We start from the raw sequence: 14,780 nt of genomic DNA, 5'->3' as shown, positions 1-14,780 counted from the left end.
ACCTGCTTTGATGCTGCATGGGAAATTAATGTTAAAACTAAGGGGCATTCCAAAAATAATTTTCAATACAGTGTGTTAAAAGAAGGTGGGGGGCAGCAAAAGGTCTAATGGAATAGAACAATGTGTCGTCCTCAGATCTCCTCCTGTCTTTTGCCTCTCCTTTTTAAAACACACACACACACAAGAGAGGGGGGGTTGTGTTGTGTTTGCGGTTTAGAGGATGGCCTGTTTGGGAGCTGGTTTTCTTTTTTGGTGGCTCTGAGCATCAACCATTTTTCTTCTGTGAAACAGGTATTATGGGGTGCCGATGAAGGAGTCTTAAAATTTCAAATGTACCCTCAAACATCTGGATTAGGGACCCCTGAAATTAGAATAAACTCTTTGGGAGAACCTAAGCAGTTTTGTTTTGTGTGCTCTGTTTTACATTTGACTGTTCTCGCTCACTCCAAGGCAGTGGCGTAGCGTGGGTTGTCAGCACCCGGGGCAAGGCAAGTAATTTGCGCCCCCTAACCCGTGGATTTGCGCCCCCTAACCCGTGGATTTGCACCCCCTAACCCGTGGATTTGCACCCCCTAACCCGTGGATTTGCCCTAACCCCAGATGTTGCGCCCGGTGCGGCCGGCCCCCCCCTGCAGCCCCCACGCTACGCCACTGCTCCAAGGCCTTGCTAAGAAACACAATACGGTACAACTGAACAGTTGAGCGGAGCAGCTTCCTAAAGTAGAGATGTATAAATGCTCTCCTACTCGTCAAGCATCCCTCTAGCAAGTGTTAACAAACACCAGCCCTCCACCTGAACGTGGAGCTGGGGTAGGGGATTATCTCTACAGTTGATCTGTGCTTTGGAGGCATTCAAAGGCCCTCCAAAGTTCAGTGTGACATCAGTACCAAGAAATGGCATTAAAAAGGCCAGCCAACATTTACGAACCTCTAATAAAAGTTCAAGAGAAGTTTACTCATAGGTTTATAGAAACAGAAAACTAATCACTGGTTATTTGAGAGGCTTTCTTCACAACAAAATTGTTTACATTAAAAAAAAATTACCTTCACAACAAAAATGTACTACATATGCACTGAAAATACAAATATCAGATTACAGGAGGGGAGCATTTTGTCTCCCTGCTCTTCATCTGGACTCCAGGAAAAATAAGCATTCCTATAAGCTTCATTACCTTATTAATAGAGTTGGGCGTCGGAGGAATCTCATCCTTCATCATGGGCAAGCTGTTTCCTTCCATATCCTTCCCTGAAACAAAATTACAAAAGTAAAACACTGTGAAGCTCTGTGGCAAACCACGACTGCTGAAACAACGATCCTGAGAAAGGACTTCATTTCTAAAGGAAACAGAAATGGCCACACACGCCCTGCCCCCAAAAGGAGCTGCTGTAGGATAATTGCAGGAATATGTATAGTATTTTAATATGACCAAGATCCAGCCCAATAGCAGGATATAGAAAAGCCACCACACAGCAAAGAATGCAATCCGAACTCCACCTACCTGGGAGTAAGCCCCACTGAATTCAGTAGGGCTTACCTCTGAGTAGGCATAGTTAGGAGACTGTGCTGTAAGCTGCCAATATCTGTTCAAAATAGCAACAAAGGTCAAATGCAATTTCTATACAGTGGTACCTCGGGATGCGAACGAGATCCGTTCCGGAGCCCCGTTCGCATCCTGAATGGAATGTAAGACGCGATGGCACGTCTGCGTGGGTCGCGTTTTGCCGCTTCTGCGCATGATGTCATTTTGAGCGTCTGCACATGCGCGAGCGGCGAAACCCGGAAGTAAAGTGTTCTGTTACTTCCGGGTTGCCGCAGAGCGCAACCCGAAAGCACTCAACCTGAAGCACATTCAACCCAAGGTATGACTGTACATGATTTGGAACATGGAATATTTTTTGCCATTCACTGATTTTTGGCCAAGGCCTAGTTCACACATGCCTTTGTGTTCATTCTCTGCACTAGCTGACTATGAGCGCATGCACCACTGAAAAGTGCGACACTTGAGACAACTGGAACAGACAGGGAAGTTCTACCTGTGGAATTAATGCCCATTCACACATGCATTTTATCACTTAATTTGCAGTCAATTAGGGGATGAACAGGCATGTGTGTGTAAAACTGCTCCAATCCTATGAAGACTTGCTTCTGCGGCAGGAGTCACATTTTATTTACCCTTCCTTGGTATTCCTCAAAGGACATAATGCTCTCTGCCTCTCTCACTGATCTGCCCAGCTTCATGCCAAGAATAAAAATCAGCTCTGACTTTCAGGCTACCTTTATTAAAGAGGAAAGTCTAATCTGCCTTGTTTCATGATTTGAGAGTCCTGTTATGAGAAAGACTTTACATTCTCTGCCTTAGGCTGAGATCCTGGGCAAACACAGTTAAGTTCAATGGAGCTACTGGCAAGCAAATATTAGGATTAGGGCTACCCTCACACTGCCACACTCATCCATGTCTTGATTCTTGGTATTTGTACAATGGTGTTTACATGGGTGAACTATTATTGAATGAATTTCTCATCCTTGCCTTGCATATTCATTTTGCTGAGAGAGAACATATGGCCCAGGCTGCCAATTAATTTTAATGGGAATCACAAGACTGATTCATGGCTCACAGATATGCAGATTTACTCCTTTGACAGATTAAAATAAGTCACACCGTGCCCTGATTATTGATTCACACCTTAAAAAGAGAAAGTACTGACATCTCACACATACACACAAATTCTTCCCCCAGCTTTGTGAATCAGTTCTCCCACAACACTTGGCATTTCAACAATATTTTCCCTGTGCCTTTGCATTTTCCCTACAGACACTCGAATCCAAAACACATTTACCTGGGAAGTAAGTCCAAAATTTTTCATATAGGATTTACAGTCAAGGGTGTATGCACTGGACTGCAGCCTAAACATCACTTAGCAGCACATGTCTTAATACAGTGGTGCCCCGCAAGACGAATGCCTCGCAAGACGGAAAACTCGCTAGACGAAAGAGTTTTCCGTTTTGGAGGTGCTTCGCAAAACGAATTTCCTATGGGCTTGCTTCGCAAGACGAAAATGTCTTGCGAGTTCCTGCGGTTTTTTCCCCTCCCCCCCCTTTTTCTAAGCCGCTAAGCCGCTTATCCGCTTATCCGCTAAGCCAATAAGCCGCTAAAAGCCGCTAATAGCGCTAATCCGCTAATCCGTCAATGGGCTTGCTTCGCAAGACGAAAAAAACGCTAGACAAAGAGACTCGCAGAACAGATTCTTTTCGTCTTGCGAGGCACCACTGTACCTTTGTGGATCTGCATTTAACCTAAAGGTTATACAATTGCCATGTGCTCTGTATTGATTGCACTGGCTTTGGTTATGCTTCCAGTTTAAATGCTTCTGTAGCTCCCTCAAAACTCATCCCTTGTTATCTCAGAAGAAAAGGAATGCCTGCTTAAACAAATGCAAAAGAAAATGGTTTCCATTTTCCTTAATGCTGCTGTGGCTTAGAAAAACCAACGGCAAATTAAGCCCAAGAATCCACCACAAAATCACACCTGTACCACATTTGCTGATATGCAACACAGCAAAGGGAAAACCCAAGCTACCTTGAACAAGGCAAAACAGAAGTTCTCAATAGTTGCCTCCAGAGCCCCAGTTCATCCTGACTGGAATTTAAAGGGGCAGATACAATGGGTGTGTGCGAATATGCTAGACAGACTTTCCAGAGAACCACAGCTCCCAAACCATATGGTTTTCACATAGAGGGGACATTTTGGGATGTCATTAAAATCACAGATGTGTCCCAGTGTTCTCCTGTGTGATAATACATTACCAGTGCTACGTCAATAGCAGCTATGTCTTTTACTTGCTGCCGGTCACTGAATTTTCTCCTTCCTTTTGCTTCTTGCTTAATGCTTGATCTTTTTATTATGTTTTTAGACATGCTCTTAGCAGTCCAGAGTAGCTGGGGAAACCCAGCCAGATGGGTGGGGTATAAATAAAAAAAGCATTATTATTAAATACAGTCATACCTTGGAAGTCGAATGGAATCCGTTCCAAAAGTCTGTTCGACTTCCAAAACGTTTGGAAACCAAAGTGCGGCATCTGATTGGCTGCAGGAAGCTCATGCAGCCAATCGGAAGCTGCAGAACCCGTGTCAGATGTTCAGGTTCCAAAATAACATTCGAAAACCGGAACACTCACTTCTGGGTTTCAATCGTTCAGGAGCCAATTTGTTTGGGAGTCAATTTATTCGGAAGCCAAGGCGTTTGAGATCCAAAATACAACTGTAATATTACTATTATTAATTTATTTATTTATTGGGTCAGTTTAATTCTTCGCTGCTAAGCAATAATCTTGGCTGATCACTAGTGAAGCATTATTTTCCTTAGATTGTTGGTTTACATTTGCTTTATTTTCACAAAATGAATTGGTTGTCTCCCCGCTCCCAATATTCTACTAGCTATAGTACCTAGAATAACTAAGGGAGGGGGATCAGAAAGAGGATACGGAGCCCACGATTATCAGTGAATCTAATATTCAGTTTTAAAGTGCAAGCCTAATCATGTCTACTCAGAAGTAAATCCCACTGAAGCCAATGTGGCTTACTACCAGGTAAGTGGAGTGAGGATTGGAGCCTCACTACCTTTTACTCCCTCAGTATAGACTTATGGCTACAGACTTATTCTGGAAGGAAGGCTGATCCAGTAGGTTAAGTGCGAGAATGGCCAATAAAACTGCTGCAAGAAATGAAGATGGAATGGAATAAGAGAGCATAACCTTCAGCACCACATCTCTGTGCCAGACAAACCAATGCCTGTTGACTTTATGTGTATCATATAACTAAGAAGCAAACAGAACTTATGTCAGAGGAAAAAAGGAGGGCTACTATACTTGCTCGCTATGGTGTGGATGAGCTTGCATCAAAGAAAGTATTGCCCACACTTTCCAGTATATTTCTTTGTTGCTTTCCTTACTGCAAAAAGTCCATTTTGGGGGTGGGGGTGGGGGAATGAGTTTGTTGGGCAAAACCTTCCAATCAACTTTTATAGTGCAACTTGAATTTGCGGGCATGTGACTGAATTCCACCCCAAAATAACGAAAGTCTGGAAAGGCCCTGAGTGAGATACGTGATACTGCTCCTTCAATGAAATGTGTTGCCTTTTAAGGATTTCTACGTTTTGCTTTGACACTATCCTGCTGCTGCTTGTTATATATTTGAGACTGCTGTCACTTTATTGTTTATTTTTTATGCTTTTAAGTTCATACAGTGCAACACTTTGCACGGTCTTCTCTCAGAAAAGCTGTAGATCAATCATCGCTTTAATAGCAAATGCAGCTGGGTTGAGCCCTTATCGGTTTGGAAATGAAACAGGATCACTGAGAAAATAAGACAGCAGCTTCAAAAGACCCTGAAGACTCCCTAAGTACATAGCAGTATGTAAGTTTGTAAATTAAAATAAAAGGTGTTTTTTTTTAAGGGCTGCCAATGAAGGGCTTGTGAGTTTCTAAAACGTGTGGAATGTTTAGGCAATCAGTTGGCAGGTGAGGAAACTGAAGTTGTAGAGAGGAAAAAGAAATTGTTCTGCTCATGTCTCTTAACAATATAAAGTACAGTGGTACCTCGGGTTACATATGCTTCAGGTTACAGACGCTTCAGGTTACAGACTCCGCTAACCCAGAAATAGTGCTTCAGGTTAAGAACTTTGCTTCAGGATGAGAACAGAAATTGTGCTCCGGCGGCGCGGCAGCAGCAGGAGGCCCCATTAACTAAAGTGGTGCTTCAGGTTAAGAACAATTTCAGGTTAAGAACGGACCTCCGGAACGCATTAAGTACTTAACCCGAGGTACCACTGTATAGTTAATACCCTGGAATGAGAGGTGGGGAGGGGGATATGTGTGGTGATTTTTATTTTTTAAAAAAAACACCTTTCAGTATTAAATAATGTTTTAGGAAGGAAAGAAATATGCACCCATATTCTACAGAACTCTCCTGCACATAACTGCTTGCATTCTAACACTACCTAGCTATAAAATGCTCAGCAGGAGTAGAGGCCAGGATGAAAACTGAGTGATATAGCACAGTGGGGGAAGACTTTGGTTGGGAATAGGAGAAGATAAAAAGTGTCAATTGCCTTCTCCACTACCCCTTCCCCAAGCTAAACAGCATTGTAAGGTTTCTGTTCCAGACTGGCTGAAAGCCTGGACAACAGGAGGGGTGTGTGGGGGTGGGGGTGTGTGTAGATGCAGCAAAACTCTGTGCATCTGGCATGCTTTTTAAAAGCTGAATTTTACAATGATAACAAAACACTTATCCCAAATATAAAATAGCTACACACACACACACACACACACACACACATACACACACACACTATTCTGAGCTAATATGATACAATATTCTGAACTAAACCCAGAAAATACATGAAATCAGTTACAGTGAGCCTGTTGTGGACTGTCAATAACATCATTATTAGGGACATGGTACTAAACTTTGATGCTTTTCTTTTCCTTCTCATAGAACTCAAATACCTTGAAAAGGAATAAAATTGTGCCACGCTGCCAGAAGTGAATTATTTCTACCCTGGTTCCACATCACCTTGAGAAATTGCTTGCCAGTTTCTCAACTAATGTTATCTCCCACATCTTTGGGTACCAGGAGTCAATAGCTACTCCTTACCAAGCCACTAACACTCTGGCTGCTGATTCACCAAGAACTTGTCCCTACTTTCAGATCTCCTGCCCTAGAAATACTGTAAATTCAAAAGAGCAAAGTGGAGAGGGTTGCACAGTATATTTTCAAATTATTATTATTATTTATACCCTACCCATCTGGCTAGGCTCATTAAGTTAAAAACCCAGTTCCAAAACTCCTGAACTCTGTGGTACTCCACCAAATAGGAAGATAACTTTTGAAGAACCCAACACCCCCTCCAACACATTGGAGAGGATCTAAGGCTGTTATAAGATAGCTGCCATGGAGTAAGATACGGTTTGCGAAAGGGCTTTTATGAAATTGATTTGAAAGGAGTTTTCTCCCAAAGTTAAGTTCCACTGTCCATCATCAACCCAAAGAGGATCTCTGGGGTGGGTCCTCTGAGGGGTGTGTATTCTGGCACCATTTTGTCTGGGGGGGAAAGAACTGCATACAGCATGTTATAAATCCCACTGAGCAAACACTGACCTGGGCTGATTGGGTAGATCTCATTATCGGTCCCAAAAAACAGGTTCCGGGTCAGCTTCTGAGGATCTATTTTCTGAGGAGTGGATGAGGCAGGGCAGAGCGAGAACCTGCGCCGAAGAAAATTCTCTTCCTTCATGGCATGAGCAGCAGGGGTTTTCTGAAAGGAACAGACCAAAATAACAACAGTGTCAAGTCACAGAATATTTAAACAGTACACTCAGATAAAAAAATTAAAAGGCCTTTTTTTGCTATTTTGAATCTGCCTATTCTTAAACTGTGTACTGGTTATCTGTCCCCCGCCCCCCGCCACACACAAACACACCCACCCACCCCAATTTTACATGTTATTGTTGGAAGCTTGCTAGCTCTGGTAAGTGGGGGGGAAATTTAAAATGTTATTTTTCTACATTGTGCTGGTGTAATATTTATTCTTCAATACAGTCGTACCTTGGTTTTCGAATTTAATCCATTCTGGGAATCAGTTCGACTCCCGGAACAGTTCAAAAACCAATCGGAAGTCATGCTAGATGTTCAGCTTCCAAAAATCATTTGAAAACTGGAACAACCACTTCTGGGTTTCGATCGTTCGGGAACCAAAATGTTCAAGTTTAAAGGCATTCGGCTTCCAAGGTTCCACCGTAATGCATTCTGAAATTACTTTTGGTCAGGCTTTGCTAAATGAGAATGTATTATCTGAACAATATCTGATATCCACATCAGGGGGTATCAAAGGATACCTGGTGTCCACCCCTCTCCCCAACTTTCAGGTTTTTTTTAAAAAAAATCTTGCTGAAATTTAAATGTTTTTGTTTGCAGCTCAGCCTCAGGGCTGACGGTCAGGGCTCTGCAGCCCAGGGACCCCAAAATGAACACGCAGACAGCACCAGAGGGTGGCCCAGCATCAAGCAGGCCCAGTGTGATATCCTCGGTTCACATAGGAGTTTCAGAACATAGGAAGCTATAAAGCTAGCAATTCTGACATGCCTCTAAAACAGATGGGGATTTGCCATCATTCTAGGATCCCCATCACCTGCCATATTCAGTCTTCAAACCGATGCCACAATCAAGAGAGAGTTAGTTGCCCCAGCGAAATTCCACCCACACAAGTAACTCATTGCCTAACCCTAGTTATTATCCATAGAACACAGCAGATAATGACATAGCTAGCATGTTTATGCTTACAAAAAAGTAGTACTGGGGATGTTTCGGTCACATGTAAGACCTCGGTTAGTGTAGCTAACTAGAGAAACCACAACATAAGCCCAAGAGTAATATGGTAAGGACATAGCACACCTTATGAAAGGAAAAATGTGTTTTTCATCAGAAGGCAGTCTTTTTTCCCCTTTTTTCTTTTTGGAAAGGTGCATTTTATTGGGGGAGGGGGTTGTTATTACAAACAAACATTACATAAAGCAACAAAGAAATTTGATGCAAACAAAGCAAAACCAACCCAAAGCAGGCCGAGAATTATAACCTCTGCAGGCGACTTGTAACACTTGACTCTCCCACTCATATCATGCCAAGTGCCAGCTGGGGAATGTGGCATCGCTTTAGCCACAATGTTTGCAACCAGGCTCCAATTCTTAAAAGCCCCTTTTGGCAGCCGTTGTTCACAAACAGCTTATTGGTCCAACTAGCATGCGCCTGAATTAGCAGAGAGAGGCCTGGCAGAGCTATTCTTTCCTCTTCTGTACTGCCAAAAGCAATACCTATTGAAAGAGAGCTATTACCAGTGTTTAGCATCGCATAGTCGGCCGGGATAAGTGCACTTCACATATGCATGAGATAAGCAAACAAGCATGGAATCAGCTCTGCAGCATTAATCTCAATCAGGGCACTATTCTTTGAAAATAGCAAGCTGCCGGTCCTTACAATTTCGAGGAACGGCTTCAAAAATCTGCAGAGCGGTGGAATGGATGCAACTTCCAGTGGAAATGCCATGGGGCTTCCTAGCGATGGGTGAACTGCCCATCTCACTGCTTCTATAGGGCATGAAGTCAAAGTCACAGCAAATAACTATTTGGAACAACACACAGGTCTTGCATGGTGCTCCTTGCCATTCAGGTGTTGGCTGCCTCCCACTTGCCACTTCCAAACCCTGGAACCAGCACTGGGAAAAGAAAAGCTACACCTCAGAGAAACCCTTTAAAAACAATAGGCAATAATGACTAATTATTCCAGGCTGCAAAGAAGTCGGAGGACAAGGTCTGCCTGTGCTCTTGTTTCCCAGTCTATTCGGCACTATTTCCAGCTGCATTGATGGCATGTTCTCCTCTTATAGATTAAAAAGTAACAAAAAGGGACGATGCTGAACATGAGGTTGGTTTCCCAAAGAAGAGGGAAGGGGTGATGTTTCAGCATGGATCATGTGTGCTCCAAGAGTAAATTCACACACATGAGGATGGAGCAACTTACAGAGCTGAGTTGCCTGCTGGGTTGTATTAGAGTGAACAAGAAGAATCAACCACTCTGATCTCAAAGGCACACGCTGCTGCGACAAGGTTAGTATGTGACAAATGAGGGGCACTGTTTGCAGAAAATTATCCATTTGAGAGGAAAGACTACTGATACACAGCTCTGTCTTCTAAGTAATCTGTCTTCATTCAGAAGGACAACTTCAGATGTCCAACAGCCACCTCTCTCATATGTTCCACGTTTGTGGAGATCACACACTGAGGTACAAAGTGACTGTCTGCTCTTTAAGACCATCAGTACAGACCTGCCTTTCTCAAATCTTGGGTCCCTAGCTGTTGTTGGACTACAACTCCCATCTTCCCTGACCACTGACCTGCTAGCTGTGGATGATGGGAGCTGTAGTCCAATAACATCTGGGGGCCTAAGTTTGAGAAAGGCTGATACAGACAGAGACTCCGTGGGTGTTCTTTCCCCATCTCTAACCCGACAACAGTCTCCTCCCCTACTGCAAGGAAGACCACAACTGTGAAAAATGTATGCGCCCCATCTCAAGCTTATTAAGATCACTTAAGAAGGCTTGCATCAGAATCCATCCATTTGTATGGCAAACTTAAACCAGGAGTTTTTTTTCTGAGGTGATCCTATCATTATGCAATTCCTTCCCCCAAAAGGCCCATCTGATCTTCCCCATGTAAACCACCGGGAAAGCTTCTGCTTTTTTAAAAAATAATGTTTTTAAATGTTCAGAAGTTGCTGGTAGTTTATCATTCTTACAAACTGCGATCCTCGTGAACTTGAAAAAACCAACAACAAAGTTTCCACATGCGGAAAGGCAGGACACATCTTAAATTATAAACATAGGGTTGGGAGGGGGGAAGGACTGCTATATGTACTGTATGTAAGTGGGTTACATTATTTCTGATGGTTGAAGTATTTATCTTTTCCCCTGCTTTAAGTGCTTTATTGTATTTACTGCTGGTGTTAAATTGTGTTTAAAAGGGTTAAAGCTACTGCCTTTTAAACATTTGTTGTTAACTGTCTAGGGCTTGTCATAAAAGAACCAGCAGGGTACAAATGGTATAAAAGAACAAATAACACTCAACAGGAACAGGCTTGTGTGTTTGTTTTGGTCCAGGTGTGCTAATGCAATGAGAAAAAGAAATATCAAAATGTATTTTCTCCAGGCAGTTAATGGTACCGAATAAGAGCAGTAAGGCAGATAGCTGACAGAATAAAATGTGTTGATTTATCTGGGGAAGGGCTTTCGCTCCATGGCAAAGCATCTGCTTCGGGTGCAGAAGGTCCCAATCCCTGACATCTCCCAACTGGAGAACCACTACCAGTCCATGTAGGCCATAATGAGCTAGATGGACCAATGGTCTGACTCAGTACAAGGTAGCTTCCTATGTTTGTATTCCCCAGGCAGCTTACAACAAAACAGAGAGAATGGGATGGGCTCAGATGCAAGAAAATGATGGGGAAGACAGCAAAGTTCTTTAAACAAGTGCAATGTTTTTGACAAGGGAAGATGCATTGCTAAGCTACACTTGAGGATTTGTTTCCTAAAATACAGATTCCATCTTCCAGATACAAAATACGAGAAACACACCTTTAAATCACAACCAAGGAACAATGAAATAGAGGGTGTTTAGAAAAGTTTCAGCATCTAGAGGGGGGAAAACCTTTAATAAATCTTTCACGGTGGTGATCTGGCAAAATAAGCTTTCACAATGTTATAGTAACAGAATCACAAAAGACAGAACAATCAAGCAACACACAACTTCTTTGTTTTATCTGCTTGCAAATACAGACCCTTATAGCATCCAAGACAAGAAATGGCAGATAAATCAAACCAGACTTGCTGAACTATTCCAAAAAGCTGGCATTAAATTCAAAATGCTCTAGACGTGGCAGATCTGCTGGAGCGATCACTGGATTTGCAAACTGATGCTGCTGAGCTAGACAGACATTGCATTTTAAAAGGAAAAGAGTGCCCTACCATGATGTAACCCTACTTTGGCATGCCTCACAGGGCCTATCTATGCCATCTTCAGGTTTTAACAGTATAAGTGAGAGATAGGAGGGAGAGGCATGTGGGGCTGAGCACCCCAATTCCACCCCACCACCACCATTCCAAAGGGAGACCTTGTGAAGCCGAGAGCCTTCTGTGATCTCCAGCTATCACACTGAAGCAAATTTTCAGAGGGGAAAGGGGACCTGGGAGCACCTCAATCCATGAATGGACCTTTGCCTGTTAATCTGATGTTACAGCTTCTTATTGAGTTCACAGCCACAATCACTGCTAGTCCGGCAAGCTGCTACTTTTTAATTTTTAAAAAAATAATGATGATAGAATTTACTAGGGTGGTTTACATGGAACCAAATATAATAATAATAAAAAAAAAATGCAAAACAGGTATGAGATGAATGTAATCAAAACTAGAATTAAAAAGTGCTACCACAAGTGTTCATGCTATCTATCTATCTATCTATCTATCTATCTATCTATCTATCTATAATGCAAAACTGTTCTGGGGATTGTATTAGGTTCCTTGATGACATCACTGAAGACATAGTCAATGAGCAGAGTACAGAGCTCAGCTCAACTCTATAAGGTAAAGGAATAATAGTCAACTGAACACAATGAAGTGGCTTTCATTGAAAACTATTCATGTGTGGCAGTACTGTAAGGATCAATAATACTGGAAAGAAATGCGTATCAGGAGTGGAGAACTTGTGGTCCTCCAGATGTTTTTGGACTCCAGCCCCCATCATCCCCAGCTGGTATGGCCAATACTTAGGGATGACAGAACCTAGAGTCCAAAAACATCTGAAGGACCACAGGTTCCCCATCCCTGTTATAGAGCATTTACTACCAACACTATCAAAAGAATTGATCCTCCTCAAATGGCGGGACCTGGGTTTGTCTCTTTCCAGTATTTTTCAAGAGTATTGTTTCCTTTTGAGCCAATACATTTCTTTTACCAGTGCTTTGCTTTGAAATTTCTGCAGTTTCACATTAGAAGATTAGATCACGTCTACCTTGAGAGAAAATATTGGGCGGATATTCATAGAAATTAACTTGGCTTTACATTTATTTCTTTCATTTCCTCTGACCTTTTAACATTTAAACTGATTGCTGCGCAGAAGGCAATTAGTATGACAAAGAACAGTCAATTTGCCGTTGCACAGGGGAACTCTTGTCTTGATAAAGGTAATTTATTAGCCTTTCTCTTGATACGGAATGATATTGTGCTTCAGTTTCTTCTTTGATTAGATCAGGGAGAACCAATGTGGCGTCCTCCACGTGCTGCAAGGCTGTGGACATTAACTCAAGAATGTTAATGTGCACATGGGGCACACAGAGTTGTTTTCCTCCTCAGGTGTGCTTCTGAGCACATTTGTCCACACCTGACCACTTTCAATGGAACTCTGTCTCACTGCATTCTGTCCACATAGTGGGCAGTGCTTGATACATTGTGCATTGTTGTTGCCTTCCCACAATTAGTACTTCCCCTGAGTTTTGGAAACCTGAGATTCCAAAATCTCATTGTACACCACCCCACAATGTGCACACCCACCACTTTGCAATGACAGTTTCTGATAATGCCCTGTCACAAAGCACTCCCATGCAAAGCCTGGCCTGCACCTGACTCCCCTGTAAACAACAATATTTTTCAAGGAAAGACTGTCACAATCTAGCAGTACAGTGGTACCCCTGGTTACGAACTTAATTCGTTCCAGAGGTCCGTTCTGAGGTACCACTTTAGCTAATGGAGCCTCCCGCTGCCACTGCACCACTGCTGCATGATTTCTGTTCTCATCCTGAGGTAAAGTTCTTAACCTGAGGTACTACTTACGGGTTAGCAGAGTCTGTAACCCAAGGTGTTTGTAGCCCAAGGTGTTTGTAACCCGAGGTACCACTGTATTGGGTTAGTGCTTCCATTAAAATCAATAGATACAGGCCACTTATACATTAATAGCAGTCAAGGACATTGTTAGCTACAAGGTGACATAAATGATACAGAGGTACTGAGGAAATAGGCCTGCAAGTACACAAGATTTCATAAACAATTATAATGTTCCATTATAACTCTGGGCTACTTTTTAAAAAAGTTAATCACATTTTGACCTTGGCCATGTCATGAATGGGTGTGATCATTGCACTTGGCAATTACTATTAGTTTAAAGTGTCCAGAGCAGCTAATGACACCCAATATTTATCAGCAATCTCTTGGCCTTCTCTTGGGATGGAATAATTTAGTGCCTTTCCAGTGCTGATTAACAATATTAATTAGTTCTGGGGTTGCTAGCAAGCTACATAAACTCCTGGCTTGTTGACCCGCCAAACAATTTTCTGGCAACTAATATGCAGAGTGATTATAAGTGGCCTCTTGAAGAGAGTCCCCTGACAGACAGCAAACAACCTCCTTAACGAGGAGAAGCAGGAATAAACAGTATCTGTCGTTCTAAAGGCAATCATTCCTAGAGCATTTAACCGAGAAGAAAAATGTGTCTCAGGCAAGGGACAGTGCAAACAGACCCACACACAAAGGGCTCATCCACACTTCAATTTCTCCTGTGATTTCTTCCATTTGTCCCCTGATTTCTAGGCATGGGTCTAAGAGTGGGGGGTTTTTGTCCCACTACTTACCCCAGGAGATCCCACTGTTTACTGCTGAACTGGAACAAACATAAATCTGCAGAAAAGCCAATTGGCATTTGTTCCAATTCAGCAGTAAATAGCAGGTTTTCCAGGGGACAGCAGCAGAAAAATCCATCAGACCTGTGCCTAGAAATCATGGGGCAAAGTACAGAGGAGCCCTGAGAGACAGTCATTGCCCAATGTCTGAAAAACCCTCAATCTTCATATTGCTCTGATATCTATATAGCTGCACGTAGTGTTCAATAGTGACTGCATATTCCATTTTCATGAAGTTTCCTTAACTGTTAATTTCCACATAATATCTGAGCTTTCATACCACGTAAAAGCCACTTCTGGAACTATAGTGGAATATAGCACAAGTTTAGCACTCATTTCCATATTATTTGCAAGCGAGTCCCCCGTCCCCCCCGAAGCAAATAGCACAGAAATGAGCACTAAATGTGCCCTATATTCCACCATAGTTCCAGTAGTGGCTTTTACGTGGTATGAAAGCTCAAATATAGTGTGGAACTTAACAGTTAGGACAAAAATAAGGAAAGAATA

The 14,780-nt window shown here is 42.5% G+C and overlaps 1 protein-coding gene across 3 annotated transcripts in view; it reads right to left on the bottom strand.

Moving 5' to 3' along the window:
• The window catches only part of OSBPL5 (oxysterol binding protein like 5), a 168,094-nt gene that overhangs the window by 48,732 nt on the left and 104,582 nt on the right, over nucleotides 1–14,780 (bottom strand). For all 3 annotated transcript variants that reach the window (XM_053393507.1, XM_053393514.1, XM_053393498.1), the window contains exons 2-3: nucleotides 7,157–7,313; nucleotides 1,173–1,246 (exon numbers count right to left, since the gene is read on the bottom strand). In XM_053393507.1, coding sequence (XP_053249482.1) covers nucleotides 1,173–1,246; nucleotides 7,157–7,313 — 231 coding nt within the window. The remainder of the gene's footprint in view (nucleotides 1–1,172; nucleotides 1,247–7,156; nucleotides 7,314–14,780) is intronic.

The sequence above is a fragment of the Podarcis raffonei genome, chromosome 1, assembly GCF_027172205.1.
Source record: "Podarcis raffonei isolate rPodRaf1 chromosome 1, rPodRaf1.pri, whole genome shotgun sequence".
Lineage (NCBI taxonomy): Eukaryota > Metazoa > Chordata > Lepidosauria > Squamata > Lacertidae > Podarcis > Podarcis raffonei.
This window is presented reverse-complemented; position numbering and strand designations above follow the sequence as displayed.